The sequence below is a fragment of the Bubalus kerabau genome, chromosome 8 (genome assembly GCF_029407905.1).
Source record: "Bubalus kerabau isolate K-KA32 ecotype Philippines breed swamp buffalo chromosome 8, PCC_UOA_SB_1v2, whole genome shotgun sequence".
NCBI classification, from domain to species: Eukaryota; Metazoa; Chordata; class Mammalia; order Artiodactyla; family Bovidae; genus Bubalus; species Bubalus kerabau.
The window spans coordinates 60,149,645-60,167,706 of record NC_073631.1 but is presented as its reverse complement, the minus strand read 5'-3'; the positions used below and the strand labels follow the sequence as shown (position 1 = coordinate 60,167,706).

The 18,062-nt window shown below is 36.5% G+C and overlaps 1 protein-coding gene across 41 annotated transcripts in view; it reads right to left on the bottom strand.

Moving 5' to 3' along the window:
• Window positions 1–18,062, bottom strand: part of IMMP2L (inner mitochondrial membrane peptidase subunit 2) — a 984,232-nt gene that overhangs the window by 818,324 nt on the left and 147,846 nt on the right. For 3 of the 41 annotated variants that reach the window (XR_008717858.1, XR_008717857.1, XM_055590355.1), the window contains exon 5: window positions 7,813–7,876. The exons of 37 other annotated variants lie outside the window; for them this stretch is intronic. Coding sequence is in view for 2 of the 4 variants with exons in the window: in XM_055590355.1 (XP_055446330.1) it covers window positions 7,813–7,876 (64 nt within the window). In the remaining 2 variants the exon portion in view is untranslated. Of the gene's footprint in view, window positions 1–7,812; window positions 7,877–17,133; window positions 18,012–18,062 lie in introns of those variants that run through there. One more of the 41 variants, XM_055590376.1, reaches the window with a different exon arrangement.

The following is an 18,062-nucleotide window of genomic DNA, read 5'->3' as shown; positions in this document are numbered from 1 at the left end:
GATTCCACACTCAGAATGCTTTGTGTCTTAAATTTTCTTTTTTAATAAACCAAACTAATTTATTGCAGATAACACATTGTGTCTGTGCCTTACACAAGAATGATTATGCAAAATTCCACAGTTTTTAAAGGAAAGAGTTTCAGCCTTACAACAGAAACTGGCAAATAGAGATAAGAGTATGAGTTCAAGGAAGCCTGGAGAAGATTCTTTAATATTTATCAATACTACCACACCTCTCTTTCATTTGACTCCACTCATTAGATGGGATTACTGCCATCTGTTCTTAAGGATGACATTGAGCATCATCGCCTCATCCCTGATCTGCCATAAGCATTGCCTGCATCTCAGGCTAACGTCTCCTGGTTTCCAGCGAAGGCTCAGCAAGTGTTCTTTCCCTGCTTGCTTCACAGTCCTGGCCTTGTTTTGCATATACAGATCCTTCATTACCAACTAGACTTTCTTTGTGTCCAGTGTATCACATCTGAAAATTGTATTTTCTCTTTGGACACCTGCTACACAAGATGGAATTCAGACAAGAACTTATTCTTGGATCCACAGGCACATTACTTAATGAGACATATATCCAACCTGTTAGTACTCTTGCTTATATTGGCTAACTAGGAAAAAGGGTACCAGGACCACTGAAGGCTCTTTTTATTCTTCTAGCCACATTTTAGTGGTCAATGTTTCCTGCCCACTGGAAATGCTCAAGAGCTATCATAAATAGTTTTCTACCATGGGCCCAGCATTTGTAGCTTGAGATCCCAAAGCACCTAGTCTGACTACTTTTTACTCTGTTCCAGCCCACTTCCTGAACTACCACTCACCTCATTGCCCATCAATCTATTACATCCTTACCTCCCTTCTTGAACGTTTTGGCCTTAAACTCAGTGCTTCTCCTATTATGTTTGAGCTGTTTTTACTCTACACCACTTCTGACATCAGACAAGTGTTTCTCCTCCTGACACCAATGAATTCTAATACCTCTGGGTGTCCTATAATCCAGTCAATTGTGACACTGAGTTCCCTGGGTTAGCTTCAGACTCCCCACAACATGCTTTCACTATAAATGCCAGTCAAAAGTATCAAGTCCCTAGCTTATCCACATTTCTGTCCAACTTGGCAAGGGGTTCCCACAACTGACTCTCCCTGCAGGAGTCAACAATTCACCAGAATGGCTCACTCAACTCTCAAAGACACTTATATACTATTACCAGCTTGTTACAACTGACACAAATGAAGAACCAAATGAAGAGGTACATAGGATGAGATCCCAAACATGAGAATATACATCCCCTGGAAGTTGGGGTCTGCTCCCCTCCTAGCACATGGGTACATTCAACCAATTCTGAAGCTCCCTGAGCCCTGTCATCTAGGGCATTTTATGGAGGTTTCATTACATAGACAAGACTCATTAAATCACTGGTCATTGGTGATCTACTCAATCTCCAGTCTCTCTCCACTAGCCAGAGGGTGTTGGGTGGAGCTCAAAGTTATAAGTTTCCAGTCAAGGCAGGTGCTGTTTTGGTGACCAGCCCTATCCAAAGCTATCTAGGGATCCATCAAGACTTGTTACTAGAACAAAAGATGTTCACACCACTTCTACCACTCAGAAAATGTCAAGTGTTTTAGGAGTCTGTGCCAGAAGGTGGAAACAGAAATCAAATCTCTCTCTCTAGGACCATAATAAGTTAACTCTTTCTTCCTTTTTCTATAGACAACAAATAATAGCTCTCTGTGACCTAGCCTCTTTAACTGCTCCTCTCACACTACCTCTTGGGCTTCCTTTGTGGCTCAGCTGGTAAAGAATCTGCCTGCAATGTGGGAGACCTGGGTTCTACCCTGGGTTAGGAAGATCCCCTGGAGAAGGAAAAGGCTACCTATTCCAGTATTTTGGCCTGGAGAATTCCATAGACTGTAGAGTCCATGGGGTCGCAAAGAATCAGACACAACTGAGCGACTGTCACTCACGTACTCACTCACATTGTCTCTTAGGAGAAACTTCTCCCATTTATCCTTTCCTTCCCTCTTCCTTGCCCGTCTGTACCAGGTAACAGCCAAGATTTAGATTGCGCATTTTTGATTAGACTTAATCTGTCATCTGCTCTGCTCAGACTATCTGCTGTCTGTATACTCTGCATGCTAGGAGGAGCTGTTTAATTTCACTCCTGACATTTTATATAGGGAATAATTGCTTACAGGTTCAATGTCTCTAGAAACACCATTCCTCTGGGAAGAACATATCTATTGCTTAATGTCCATTGACTGTTTTACTTTTAAAATCCTCCCACAGCCATTCCCAACTGCCAACAGAACAACTTTTCAGTCTAATGTCTAATATGAGTGGAAATTAAAGCTTAGTCTCTGCCTACACAAAAATGTACCCCTACTTGAAGAATTCTTTTTCTCTGATTCTATGCTCACATAAATGGGTTCTATACATGTATCTTTTTCCCAAAAAGAACAGGCCTAAAGACAGCCAAGAGATACAGGATAGACAACTAAACTTCATTCTGAACAGAAACACAATTTTTTTTTCATTGCCATCTTGTCACATTTTCAAAATTTTCTCTCAGTGATGATAACCGTGTTAAAAATTAATCTTTAAGAGAGGGAACAGTAATTGATCAGCCTGCTAGTTCACTCTCCCATCTGCCAACCAATGTATTGCATTTATTAGGATACAATTTTTTAAATATTCTGTCATCTCTGGAATCAGCATTTATTTTACAGTCAATCACAGCATAGTTTAAGTACCTTTTTCTTTCTTAGTGGTATATAAAAATAAGGATGCATCTCAGATTTGATAAAATTTAACTTCCTCTCCCAGCAGCCTCTGGTTGGCCACCAGAAATAACCAATGTAAAACACTTAGAATTGGATATGGAATACAGGAAAAGTACTCAAATTTTATTTGCTGTGCTCATCATGTTTCTAAACATGAAAGAACAGAAAATTCAAAAATAAACACAGATTAAGTTAGAGATCTGATGCATTCTCCTTATTCAACTTTTTCTCTGAATGCATTTTATTTGTTTCTGTCCTAATTTTATATACTTCTCATTTGTCCCCATGTACATGTGAGTCCAGTAAAAAATATGATGCAGTTTCAAAAGGTTATGCTAAATGACCTGGCTCAGAGTATCCAAATCAAATAGATTAGCATCTTTTCATATCAAAGGCTTTTAATATCCTTTGAGATCCAATAAGATCCTTTCACTAGCTACCAAATCAAAAGACTATTTGTATAATGGACTATAAAAAAATCTCACTGGATAACAGACTAGAAGACAATTCCACAGTTAGGAGTCTTTGAAAATGGATCTAATCTTTTCTCTTTTTTTTTAACTAAAAGTTAAAGTCGCTCAGTTGTGTCCAACTCTTTGTGATTCTTTTGCAAATTTTCCAGGCCAGAATACTGGAGTGGGTAGCCATTCCTTTCTCCAGGGGATCTACCCAACCCAAGGACAGAACTCAGGTCTCCTGCATTGCAGGCAGATTCTTTACCGTCAGAGCCGCCAGGGAAACTAAAAGTACCAAGTTATAATTTCAAATGATATGTTATTTTCCTTCCACATCACTCTGCTACACTTTGTCATTTTTTTCTGTCTCCATACACAGTCAGCAGAAATGTTTTTCTAATTCAATTAGAGAGCAGTCAGTTAAATTTTCAAACTGTAGCCCAATTTTGCTTTCCTAATATATATTATTATTACTTCTACTTGTTTTTACTGTATACTGTATCATATGGTAACTTCAGGAAAATCATTTTACTTCTTGTTAATGGATGTGCTAGTATAAGAAATAGCCACATTTTAAAATAAGCTCAGCATCAGTAATTATTAGAATAATGCAAATGAAAACAACAATGAGGTATTACTTTACACCAGTCAGAATGGTTATCATCAAAAAGTCCACCAATAATAAATACTAGAGAGGGTGCTGGAGAAGGAGACAGCAACCCACTCCAGTATTTAGCCTGGGAAAGTCCATGGACAGAGGAGCCTGGTGGGCTACAGTCCATGGGGTTGCAAAGACTTGGACATGACTGAAGAGACTTAAGATGCAAGTAGATAGAATATGGAAAAAAGAATGCCTTCCTACACTGTTGGTGGGACTGGAAATTGGTGAAGCCCCTATAGAAAATGGTATGGAAGTTCCTTACCTTAAAAATAAAGCTACCATATGACCCAGCAATCCCACTCCTGGGCATATACTTCAAAAAGATGAAAACTAGTTAAAAAAGTTATGTACACCCCAATGTTCACAGTAACAATATTTGCAATAGCCAAGACACAGGCACATCCCAAATGTCCATCAATAGATGACTGGCTTCAAAAGACACAGTGTATGTATATATGCCATATATGTAGATAAATATATATACACCATATACAGTGGAATATTTCTCAGACATAAAAAATGAAATATTGTCATTTGCAGAAACATGTATGGACCTAGAAAATAACATACTAAATGAAGTAAGTCAAACAGAAAAGACAAATATTGCATGATACACTTTTATATGGAATCTAAAAAGTAATACAGAGTAATCTATATACTAAACAGAAATAGGGTCACAGATACAGACAACAAACATCTTGTTACCACAGGGGAAAAGGAGCCAAGAAGGGATAAACTAGGAATATGGGTTTAGGAGTATCATAAAGAGTTGGACACATCTGAGCAACTTTCACAGACTCACAGACTATCATATAGAGAAATATTGGCTGGCAGGTTACTAGTAAAAAAAAAAAATACTAGTAATACTATACTATTACTCAACACATGTTACCAGTCTGCAATTGTTAATTTTCTTATTATAATGTTTAAGGCTACAGAAAAAAAAATGCTTTTAAATTATAAATTACATTTAATACATATATCCACAATGTCTATATATTATATATTCTTCCAGTCTGGTCTACACATACATACTTTATTTTTCAATTATTGGAATTACGGCATTACATAGTTTGTTTTTTTTTTTAAATAACTTTTTAATGTAGTTCAAAATCAAGGTGTGTGATGCCTCTAGCTTTTTTCTCCTTTTTTTTTAAACATTTTTTTGTTTTTATTTTATTTTATTTTTAATTTAAACTTATTTATTTTAATTATAGGCTAACTGGACAATTTTCCCTCAAGGGATTCAAAAACATAGGAATGCACAGTACTATAGAATTATTGGAAAAACAAATCCTCATGTAAGTGAACTCACCACTTCAAACCTGTGCTGTTCAAGGGTCAACTAATTACAATGGAAAAAAAGTCATTTAACCTTTATAGGCCATGGTATCCAATTCAGAAATGGGTCATTTCTTAACAAGATTACCTATTCAGTTCAGTTCAGTTCAGTTCACTCGCTCAGTCATATCTGACTCTTTGCAACCCCATGAATCGCAGCACGCCAGGCCTCCCTGTCCATCACCAACCCCTGGAGTTTACCCAAACTCATGTCCATCGAGTCAGTGATTCCATCCAGCCATCTCATCCTCTGTCGTCCCCTTCTCCTCCTGCCCCCAATCCTTCCCAGCATCAGGGTCTTTTCCAATGAGTCAACTCGTCGCATGAGGTGGCCAAAGTATTGGAGTTTCAGATTCAGCATCAGTCCTTCCAATGAACACCCAGAACTGATCTCCTTTAGGATGGACTGGTTAGATCTCCTTGCAGTCCAACGGACTCTCAAGAGTCTTCTCCAACAATTTCAAGATTCCATGATGACATTACTTCTCCTTCCAGAATCTAGTTTTATACTCCCTGCTGCTGCACTTCCAACCTGGTGATATTCTCTTGTGCCCACTTTCCACCCTTCACCTTCTCTACTTCACCCCACTGTCCATTTAAAATGTTCCTACCCTGTTCTCTTTAAGTCTTTTCTATATGATCAACTAACTACATATGTAGTCTGAATGACAATACAATTTAATGTACCTTCCTCATGCTCAGTTTATATTCAAGTAAACTGCCTGGCTCAGTGGGAAGATATTAGTGGCATGGAATAGTCAGACATCGAGGGTAGGGAGGAGCTCTCAGCCTATCTGCTTATATCTTTGAAAAGCATACTGCATGAGGCATGACTGCATATCTACTGAAATATAATGTCTTCAAAGTGAAGATTATTAGTATCCTTCAAACCAGTCAATCCTAAAGGAAATCAATTCTGAATATTCATTGGAAGGACTGATGTTGAAGCTGAAGCTCCAATACTTTGGCCACCTGATGCAAAGAGCTGACTCATTGGAAAAGACACTGATGCTGGGAAAGATTGAGAGCAAGAGGAGAAGAGGACAAAAGAGGATGAGATGGTTGGATGGCATCACTAACTCAATGGACATGAGTTTGAGCAAACTCCAGGAGATAGTGAAGGCAGGGAAGCCTGATGTGATGCAGTTCATGGGTTGCAAAGAGTCAGACACAACTGAGCAACTGAACAATAACAGAATTTTACAAATCTCATTTCTATAATAATCACCAATAAAAATAACACTTACATTTGTTTTAGAGTTGCACCAAAAAAAGAAAGATTATACTGATAAGTTTTCAAATGTATTCTGATGAGGAAAATTTTGTCTGTGGGGGAAGTTGGTTATGTTTTTATCGTGATGTAATTGACACCTAACATTATATTAGTTTCAGCTGTACAACATAATAATTCAATATTTGTATCTATTGTGAAATAATTGCCATAAGTCTAGTTGCTCACCCATGGTTAAAATATTTTTTCAAGTTATAAGAACTTTTAAGATCTCTCCTGCTGCTGCTAAGTCGCTTCAGTCGTGTCCGACTCTGTGCAACCCCATAGACGGCGGCCCACCAGGCTTCCCCGTCCCTGGAATTCTCCAGGCAAGAACGCTGGAGGGGGTTGCCATTTCCTTCTCCAAAGATCTCTCCTAGCAACTTTCAAAATAGTACATAGTACTATTAAGTATAGTCACCATGGCAGACATTACATCTCCAGGACTTACTCTTAAGTCCAAATTTGTACCTTTTGATTACCTTCACGAGCTTCACCTACCCCCTACACCCAGCCTTTGGCAACCACCTATCTGTTCGCTGTATCTATATCTGTTCAGTATTTTTTGTTTTTTTCTTTTGAGATTTCACATATAAGTGAGATCATACACTATTTTTATTTCTCTGTCCAATTTACTTCGATTAACAAATGTCCTCAAGGTCCGTCCACATTGTCCCAAATGGCAAAAAAAACTGGCGTGGTTTTTTGTATTTTCTGCTTTTTTTTGCTCTAATCTGCTGCTGCTGCTGCTATGTCGCTTCAGTCGTGTCCGACTCTGTGTGACCCCATAGACAGCAGCCCACGAGGCTCCCCCGTCCCTGGGATTCTCCAGGCAAGAACACTGGAGTGGGTTGCCATTTCCTTCTCCAATGCATGAAAATGAAAAGTGAAAGTGAAGTCGCTGAGTCTTCTCCAACTCTTAGTGACCCCATGGACTGCGGCCCACCAGGCTCCTCCATTCATGGGATTTTCCAGGCAAGAGTGCTGGAGTGGGGTGCCATTGCCTTCTCCGTTTGCTCTAATCTAGTTTTTCTTAAATATTTACATAAATTTATGCAATAAATTCATTTTGGACTGAACAGATTTGCTTTTATTTTCTAAGGATTTGATGACATGTGTTGAGATTATCTTGAAATGCAATAAAATTTAGCCTATGTTCCAAATGTAACCCACCAAGGTATAACATGAGTTAAAATTAAGTCAGCAAAATAAAATGCTAACTTCCATTATTATACAATAGTGAATATGCATAATTATTAAGAATAGTAGCGTATGTTAAATATTTTCTGATTACTTACCTGTGCTGAGAGATATGGGAGACCAAAAGCAATTAAAACCAGTTTTCTGTCCCAAGTGTATACTCTGGTAAAACAGAGAGATGCATGCTCAACTAACAATTACACAAGGCAGAATAAAATGGTTCTTTAAAGAAAAGTGAATCCTGTAGTTGCATAAAAGAATTTTAGCATTTAAAGGATATATAGATAGGTGCAATGCAAGAGACCCTGGTTCGATTCCTGGGTCAGGAAGATCATCTGGAGAAGGGATAGGCAACCCACTCCAGTATTCTTGCCTGGAGAATTCCATGGACAGAGGAGCCTGGTGGGCCACAGTCCATAGGGTCACAAAGAATTTGGCACGACAGCGACTAACACACACACATATAGATTATTCACATAATGAAATGAACTTACCCTTTTCTTTAATATGCTGCTTTGTTCACATTATTTAATCAAATCTTAAACTTCCATTTACTACAAATCAAATTGAAATTTCACAAGGAGACATTAAAAACCTTCCATCTCTCTGAATATCCAATCTGTTTCCTATTACCTTCCCAACAGGAAATGTCTGTTCCAGCCTCAATGCCCTCTTGGTTCCACAAGCACATCATCTTCATTTATGTCTACTGACATCTGTTTTTCCATAGCCATCTTAACACAGTAAATCCTCTCCTTCCTATCCAAACTTTTTCCAGCTCAACTCAAGCAGCATTTCTTCCAGAAAGTCCTCTTGGATCATCCAAATCCCTACTACTTTCTTCCTTATCATGTATCATTCATTTTGTTAACAAATCTTATTCAGTTTTAAATTATTATCTGCTGTTTTCATACCAACTAGGTTAACATTTTTTAAGTCAGGTGGTTTGTCATTTATTTATTTTGTACTTCCTAGGATTTGAACTGTGGTATTGGAGAAGACTCTTGAGAGTCCCTTGGACTGCAAGGAGATCCAACCAGTCCATCCTAAAGGAAATCAGTCCTGAATATTCATTGGAAGGACTGATGCTGAAGCTGAAGCTCCAACACTTTGGCCACCTGATGTGAAGAACTGACTCATTGGAAAAGACCCTGATGCTGAGAAAGATTGAAGGCAGGAGGAAAAGGGGGCGCCAGAGGATGAGATGGGTGGATGCCATTATTGACTTGATGGACATGAGTTTGAATAAGCTCCAGGAGTTGGTGACAGACGGGGAAGCCTGGAGTGCTGCAGTCCATGGGGGTCACAAAGAGTCGGACATGACTGAGTGACTGAACTGATTTCCTAGGATATTTAATATACCACTTGTTGGATAGTAAACATTCAAAATGTATGGCCATTTTAAAAGGATCAAAAAAAATAAATCTAGTCTAACAAATTTCTTCACACATAAAAAATAAATAAATAAACAGAAAACCCACAAAACATTAAATAACTGTTCCAAACCACAAACAGTTTGAGAGTCAAGTCTGAAAGCTAAAATTCTGTATTCTTCAGGTTGCAAAGAGTCCTGTAATGTGTCCTGAAAGGATATGAGCAAAGATCCCTTCCTTTTCATATAATATTGTTAAAGTCCGGATCCTCTGATTTAAAAAGTAGCTTGAACTCAGAATGTGAAATGACCATCGTAGTAAAATGTAAAGTAATATTTGGGAAAAATTAGTTATTTTGAAGCCTCTTGAAGGGTGTGTGTTCTTTTAACCAACTTATTATGGTAAGGGCCATACCTGAAACAACTCCAAACACATACACTAATTAATACCAAATGACAGTGTAACACACAAGGAGTTTTTACCATGGAAGCATGACCTACCCATCCTATTTTTGCCCTAGCTCACAGAACTTTATCATAAAATACCACATAAATTCACACTAGTCAACTGTTTTTTCTAAAACATTTTGGAATAAAGGACATAAATTTACCTAAAGATGACTAGTATACAAAAAAGTCAGGTTCATTGTGACACAATTAAAACTGGTTACCACAGTTTGAAATACCAAGAGCTGTAGAAATTACAGAGAGCCTTAGGAGTATTAGGATTTACTGAGAGCCTTTTAGCAAAAGAGGGCTTGCTCAACCACTATTGTAATGACAATGAAAATTTTTCTTAATGATCTCATCTGTAACACGTTACATTTGACAGCATATAAGTGCTATCAAATATAACAGGCACACAAGGAATACCAATTACGACCACATTCGCCTGCAAGTAAAAAATGACTTTTGAGTACAACTGTGTTTTTAGTGCTTTTTGGAACTCCCCCTCCACCACCATTTAGAAATAATCAACTACATAAAACAGTTCATATAAAACTCGAGCACTTAACTTTCTCAGTGAAGAGAGGTAGAAAGAAAATCTACATAAACTTCACTTCTGGTCCATTTGGGAAAAAAAAAAAAAATTAAATTTGGAGAGAAAACTCACCTCTTCCTTCCTTAAATTCCCCACACACTAAAAATAAATTCATTCCACACTTTCATATTTGACAAAGACAATAACATCAAAAAGCAGACCACAATTCCCTGAAGGAATCATGTCAATTGGTATTTCTAAAATTTATTCAGTGACCTATAATAATGTGAGTTTTCTACACATAATGTCTATCAGTAGGAAATGCAAAAATTTCAGAATCACTTCTGGTGTCAAAGTTCCAAAAAAGATATGTCTAAGCAGTTCTTTAATTCCTACTTCACCTTGCAGCTGCAGCTGCTGCTTATAACAGTGTCAGAAAAATTAAAATTTCACCAGGAATAGCTTGTGAGAACTCCAATCTTACAAATTAAATGCAAGTTTAACCAAGATTTCTTATAATGTCTCAGTCATATTTCTAAGCTAAGCCACCACACATCTGTGAAATGCGTTTTACTAACTATAGTTTGATGATTTCTCACCTGCTTACACAATTCATTCTTTACTTACTTATTAGGAAATGTGCAACAACATTCTTCAAGACTCCAAAGGTCTTAAAAAATTAAAGATGCTCAAATTTAAAGGATTTATCTGTTATTTTCAAAGTCTCTTCCTCTAATTTCACTATTTCTGAATAGACAGCTCTCCCCAACAAAAAGCATGGCTGAAAATTCAGGAAAAGGAAGTTTCAACTATATCATCTTAATAATGCCACACATTAGAGTATTTTTAAAAAATGTACTTGGAATAATGCACCAATTTACATTAATTCTAATGTGATTAGAACCCCACACCCAAATACCTAAAGAATTCTGAGCATTTTACATGATACCCCTTCATATGTTCTAGAACATGATTTATAAACTATATTAAAGAAATAGTATGTCTAAGACCAAAAAATATTAGACTATTTCATATTTGTTTTTACATTATTTGCCCAATTACAAATGTAAGTTAAGATAAACATAAATTGTAACCTAAACACATTCTTTGAGCTTTCCTTCTATATCACTGTCTTCCTTCCAATCTCCCTGGTTCTATGTATTATACTAGCCCCAGGCCCCAGCTAAGGGAAGAGCTAAGATCTCTTCTCATTCTCTATTCACTATCCAACTCAGAGATCAGCAAACTATTACCTACCTGCAAGCCAACTGCAACTGACACTAATTTTTATAAATAAAAATTTATTAGAACATAGCCACACCCACTTAATTATCATTACAGAAAATGCCAATAAAAGGGCAAAGTTTAATGGTTGCGACAAAGACAACTCGGTACTTCTGACTTTTCAGAAAAGGTTTGTCAACCCCTGCCTAGAGGAACTCACTCAGATCCACAGCTTTTTATCTATACTCTGAGAGCTCCCCAAATTCTATCTTCTGTCTGGACCCAGAATTGCCATCCAACTTTTGAGGCCTATCTACTCTCATATTTCTAGTAGGCATGCAAATTTGATATGTCTAAAACTGGTAACTTGATTTCTACCCACCCCAACCTGCTCTTAAGCTTTTCATGTCTCAATACATCCATCAGAATTCATCTAATTGTTCAGGCCAAAGTCTTCAGATACATCTTTAATTCTTTTCTTTCTCTTATATTTCTCTCATATCCTTATCCCAACCATCAAAAAATTATATTATCAAAATATACTCAAAATCTGGCCACTTCTTGCCCACTGTAATGCTATCACTCCAACTCAAGTCACAACCATTTCTCACCTGGACCACTGCAATAACTCCTGACTGGCTCCCTGTTGGTGTTCTCTGCCCCTTACATTATATTATCACAAAGCATCTGGAGTGATCATGGAATCCCACTGCTGAAAATACTTCAAAGGCCACACAGGGCATGACCATCACAGCCCTTCAGGATCTGGCTCCTTTGGTTTCTCCATACAGACCTCCTTATTCTCAAGTATCGTCCTGCCCAGTTTCTTTGCACTTATTGTTCTTTCTGGAAAATTCTTCCCTCCAGATACCAAGTTGCCATGTATCTTCATTTTATTCAGGTCTCTGTTCAAATATTATGTTAAGCTAGAGGCCACCTTCCTCAATCACTCTGAGTTATTGACTCCTGTCAACTCTACAACCCAGCTGTAGTCAGATTCCCTGGGAAACAGTGCAAGACTCAGATGTGCATGCATTTGGGGAAGCACTTTCAGGAACAACATCTGGAAGGGAGTGAAGGAAGCAGGACAGGTAGACAGAGAAGTTGAATTGCAATGAGGTTATAACAGAGACATCAGTCAATGGAACCTTGAGTGGGAATGGCACTTCAGAATTTCCCAACTGAGCCAAGAACCTGAGAGTTCTTTGCATGTTATAATGCACCAATATGTGGGCTCAGAGTTCTCCCAGAGAGAGGGCATGATTTTGGATAAGACACATAAGAACATGCTTTAGGGAAACTATGGAAATGTAATACTGCTCTACACAGTGACAGTATACTATAATTTAAAAGGCAAAGAATAACAAGTGTTGACAAGGATGTGGAAAAACTAGAAATTCATACATTGCTGGTGGAAATGTAAAATGGTTACTACAGCTGCTTTGGAAAACAGTTAAAAGTTTCTTTAAAGGTTCAATACAAATTTATCAAACAATCCAGCAACCACACACCTAGGAATCTACCAGAAGAACAAATATACATATATGAAAAGACTAGTAAAGAATATTTATAGCAGCACTCTATAATACATAAAAAATGCAAATAAACCAAAGGTCCATCAAATGGTGAATAAATTTTAAACACGGACTACATCCACACAAGGAATACTCTTCAGCAATAAAAGTGAATGAAATACTGGTAGCTGCTAGAATACGGATGAGCCTCACAAACATTATGTTCAGTAGAAGGAGCCAGACACAAAAGAACAATTTATGATCCCAATTAAATGAAATGTCCATTAAAGGGAGAAAGCAGGTTGTTGGTTACCTGGAGCTGGGGTAGGAAGGAGGAGTGTCTGCAAACATGCACAAGAAATATTTGGGAGTTCACAGAAATGCTCTAAAATTGCATTGAGGTGATGACTGCACAACTCTCAAAATATCAGTGCTTTTCAGTCTCAGCATGGGTGAATTCTATGAGATGCAAAGGAAAAGGACAGAAAAGACTGCTGACTGATTCTTGAATTAACTAAAGTAATATAATGGCAGTGATAGCTGATACTCACTGAATTTGCTAGGGGTCAAGAATTAGTCTGAGTTTCACATGCATTAACTCATTTAATTTTTACCATAATCCCATCTTCATTTCAGAGGTGAGATAACTGAGGCTCAGGGAAATTTAAGTAACATGCTCATATAGTAAAAAATGTATTAAGAATATATTAATTGGCTCCTACTCATAAAAATAAATTATTCTACCTTGAAATACTAATAGCCTTTAGCTGAATTACCAGCAAAACCAGAAGACATCACAATAGATACCCTGTGTGTATAAACATGGCAAGTTTACCATAAAAAGCATACTTAAGATGGTCCAAGTGACCACCTTGCAACATATCTAATTATCTCTATTAGCCATTGAAACCAGCAATAAATATGTTATTACAGGACAGTTTGGTCAGTAACTGGTGCATATTCAGTGAGAGAATTACTGTAAACAAATACAAAAAACATCTATGATCTTGTCTACTGACCAATATGTTCATACAGATACAGAAATATCACTACAGTTTATGTAAATACAACTTTATTCTCTTAGAGTCAAGCATAAACATACACAAACATACAGTTAGCCACACTCTATAATAAAAATTTTTCTAGCACAACATGTCACAAAAATGAAGGCATATCATTGTTCCTATAACTGAAATGTATGATGAGACAAGATGAGATGACAAGTATTTTGTCTTTTTCATATAAAAAAAATTTAGTTATAAATTTCACATGGCAGTAAACCAATTTGAATGGAAAACTTGGGGACAATAACTTTTTGTGCATCTATCCAGAAAAATAGTCTTAAATTTAGGTATAGATTTAGACAAGAAAGCTGATAAATGAACTATCTGGTAAGTAGTTAATATTTTTTTAAAACTAAAGCATCTTGTATAAATGACCACCATGCCCATATATTTCAAAACAATTTATTTTAAACAGTCTAATAAAACACAATACCCAGACAGTGGAAGAAAGGGAATGTGTAAATAAAACTAAATTCACCTTCAATACCTTTCCAACCTAAGACAAAAATCGATATCAGCACTTTCTGCCTAAATGATATATCGATGAAGGCTAGAATAAAAATGATGCTTTAAAAAATGCCATTTATAACTGAGAATAAACGTTTCTAAGCACTGACATGCTTCTGTCAGTTAAATTGCTTTTATGTGGAAATATTTTTCCCTAAATGTTTCATCTACTATTTTTATTAAAAAACTTTGCAATTAATTTGTGTTCCAAACTAATAATTAATCAACTATTTTTATGTATTGACTATACAAATCAGTAATGTGAATATTTAAACCATTCATTTAAAGTTGAAGAAACCATTCCATAACAGAAAGTAATTCTAATCCTTAATTCTCTTAAAATGTAAACATGTCTGCCTAGAAAGCAATGCATCAATAATAAATTTATGAATCAATACGGATATCAGCCTAGACCTAAAAATTTTCAGATTTACATAACCATGCACATTTAGTAGTCCTCCTAGGTAACAAATAACCATGAGTGATTCTCATAACTCAATACGCACTATGGTAAGAACCATTACAACAGGATGTATTCATTCTGAGTCCCAATTCAATTTTAAAAGAACCTGTAGATATTGTCAATGTAATGAGTTAAATAACTGATGTGCACCAAAAAGAGGGAATGGATGACCTAAAGGGTATTATCCTCTATGAAAAAAGTCTCTGTGGATATTATTTTAAGATATTGGTATAACTTTAATTAAATGATCTTTTGGTCTTTATAAAAACAATTCTTTGAAAACTCTGAAAATAATGTACTACAACATAAAGCTTGCTTCTGAAAGTAACTAGATTCTATATTCAGGTATAGAACAACTGCGTTTAACACAATACATTTCAGTGGAAAAAGTAACTTTGCTGGACTGCTATAAGGTTGCTCTCCCAATTCTCTATGTAACTACAAAATGAGTAAAATATATAAAGCTATTTCAGATATTGAACAAAAGGCAATAAGCCCTGTGAATTAAGAGAAGGGAAACGAATCAGGTGCTAAGACCTCCCATATTTCATTCTAAAGGCAAAGTCCAATCTGTGGTATAGAGATTGTTGTGTAATCGCTAAATCGTGTACGACACTTTGCGACCTCATGGACTGACTGTGGCCCACAAGGCTCCTCTGTCCATGGGATTTACCAGGCAGGAATATTGGAGTGGATTGCCATTTCCTTCTCCAGGTATAGGGAAGGGAAATCCAAAAAAAGAAACTTCACAGACCATGTAAGAAATAAAAGTTACTGTCTGGGACAGAGTACTGGTTGGGATGGGGGAGAAAAAAAAAAGGTGGGGAGAGCTATGTAGGAAAAAAGCTGAGGTAATTGGCATAGGAATCCAGACAGTCTCTGAGTATCCATGTGTTCTGAATAGGATAAATAAAGGTAGAAAGTGAAAGTGAAGTCGCTCAGTTGTGTCCCACTCTTTGCAACCCCATGGACTGTAGCCCACCAGGCTCCTCCATCCATGGGATTCTCCAGGCAAGAGTACTGGAGTGGGTTGCCATTTCCTTCTCCAGGGGATCTTCCTAACCCAGGTATCGTACCTGGGTCTCCCACATTGTAGGCAGATTTACCATCTGAGCCACCAGGGAAGTCCTTAATAAAGGTTATATATATATATATATATATATATATATATATATATATATATATATATAAAGGTTAAATCCTATTTAAAGGAAATAGTAAAATTCAGCTAAAAAATGTACTGGGTTGGCCAAAAGGTTCGTTTGGATTTTCCCTTTCCTGAATGAACCTTTTGGCAAATAAATCCTAGAGTCCAATAAATCCTAATGCTCATTGCCTAATTGAAAAAAAAAAGAAAAAAGAAAAAGAAACTGGCAAAAAAGAGGCAGGAAAAATGTTACCTATAACCCAGAGAAACATTGATCAATAAAAATAGGTCCAGAATTAAGACAGATTACGTTATCATAAAAGGAATTTAAAAATAGTTGATGAAATTAAGACTTGAAGGAAAATATGAATACAATGAGAAAAGCAAATGAAGATATCAAAAAATACCAGATTAAATGTCTAAAGATAAAAATATATATATATATAGTACTTGACATAAATATTTCACTGGATGGGATTATCAGCAGATTAAGCACAGAAGAAAAAAAAATCAGGGAATTGTAAACATAGCAATATAAATTGCCTTAACCAAAGTATAGACGGGAAAAAAGGCAAAGAAGTAAATATAGCATCAATAACATGTGAGACAATATCAATTATCTAATATTTGTGTAATTAGAGTCCTAATAGGGGAAGGAAAAGAAAACAATGTCCAAAAATGTCCTAAATTTAATTTTAAAAGAAAAATCTACCTACAAACCTAAGACATTCAACAAAGTCCAGGCATAATAGTCATAAAGAAAACACACACACACAAGACATGTTATAACCAAATTGCTCTAAGCCAGTAATCTTAAAAGCAGCAAGGAAAATATTAAAGTATATTATATACTTTGTTATATATATATATATATAGGAACAAAGATAAAAATCTAGCAGATGTCTCATCAGGATTATGCAAGCCAGAGGAAATGTAATACCATTTTTTAGAAGCTCAAAAAAAAAAAAAAAAAAGAAACTAAAATTCTATGTCCAGCCCAAGTGTCTCTCAAAAATAAACACAACATAAAGGCAGAGACGTTGTCATCAGCATTAAGAGGAAACAATGAAGTTCTTCAAGTTCAAAGAAAAATAATACCAAAATAGAAACTTGCATCTACATAAATGAATAGAAAATAGTGTGAAGAATATAAGAAAAAGTTATGTTTATTATAAATTTTTAATATCCGTAAGAGATACTTGTGTACAGTAAAAACAATGTATTGTGGAATTCAAACACATGTAGATGTAAAATGTATCACCACAATAGCACAAAAGATGGAAGGGGCTACTGGAAGTACACAATTGTAAGATAATTATAAGTGTAAAGTCATATAATTATTTGAAGGTATACTATAAAGTGTTACTAATACCTATTCTACATAAGGTCAGTTCAGTTCATTCGCTCAGGTCATGTCCGACTCTGAGACCCCCATGAACCACAGCACGCCAGGTCTCCCTGTCCACCACCAACTCCCGGAGTTCACCCAAACCCATGTTCATTGAGTCAGTGAAGCCATCCAACCATCTCATCCTCTTGTCCCCTTCTCCTGCCCTCAATCTTTCCCAGCATCAGGGTCTTTTCAAATGAGTCAGCTCTTTACATCAGGTGGCCAAAATATTGGAGTTTCAGCTTCAAAATCAGTCCTACCAATGAACACCCAGGACTGATCTCCTTTAGGATGGACTGGTTGGATCTCCTTGTAGTCCAAGGGACTCTCAAGAGTCTTCTCCAACACCACAGTTTAAAAGCATCAATTCTTTGGCGCTCAGCTTTCTTTATAGTCCAACTCTCACATCCATACATGACCACTGGAAAAACCATAGCCTTGACTAGACGGACCTTTGTTGACAAAGTAATGTCTCTGCTTTTTAATTTGCTATATAGGTTGATGATTTTTTTTTTCCTTCCAAGGAGTACTTGTGTACTGATATATATAAATTGTTGTTGTTTAGTCACTAAGTCATGTCCAATTCTTTTGCAACCCCCTGTAGTCCACCAAGCTGCTCAGTCCATGGGATTTCCTAGGGAAGAAAACTGGAGTGGGTTGACATTTCCTCCTTCAGGGAATCTTT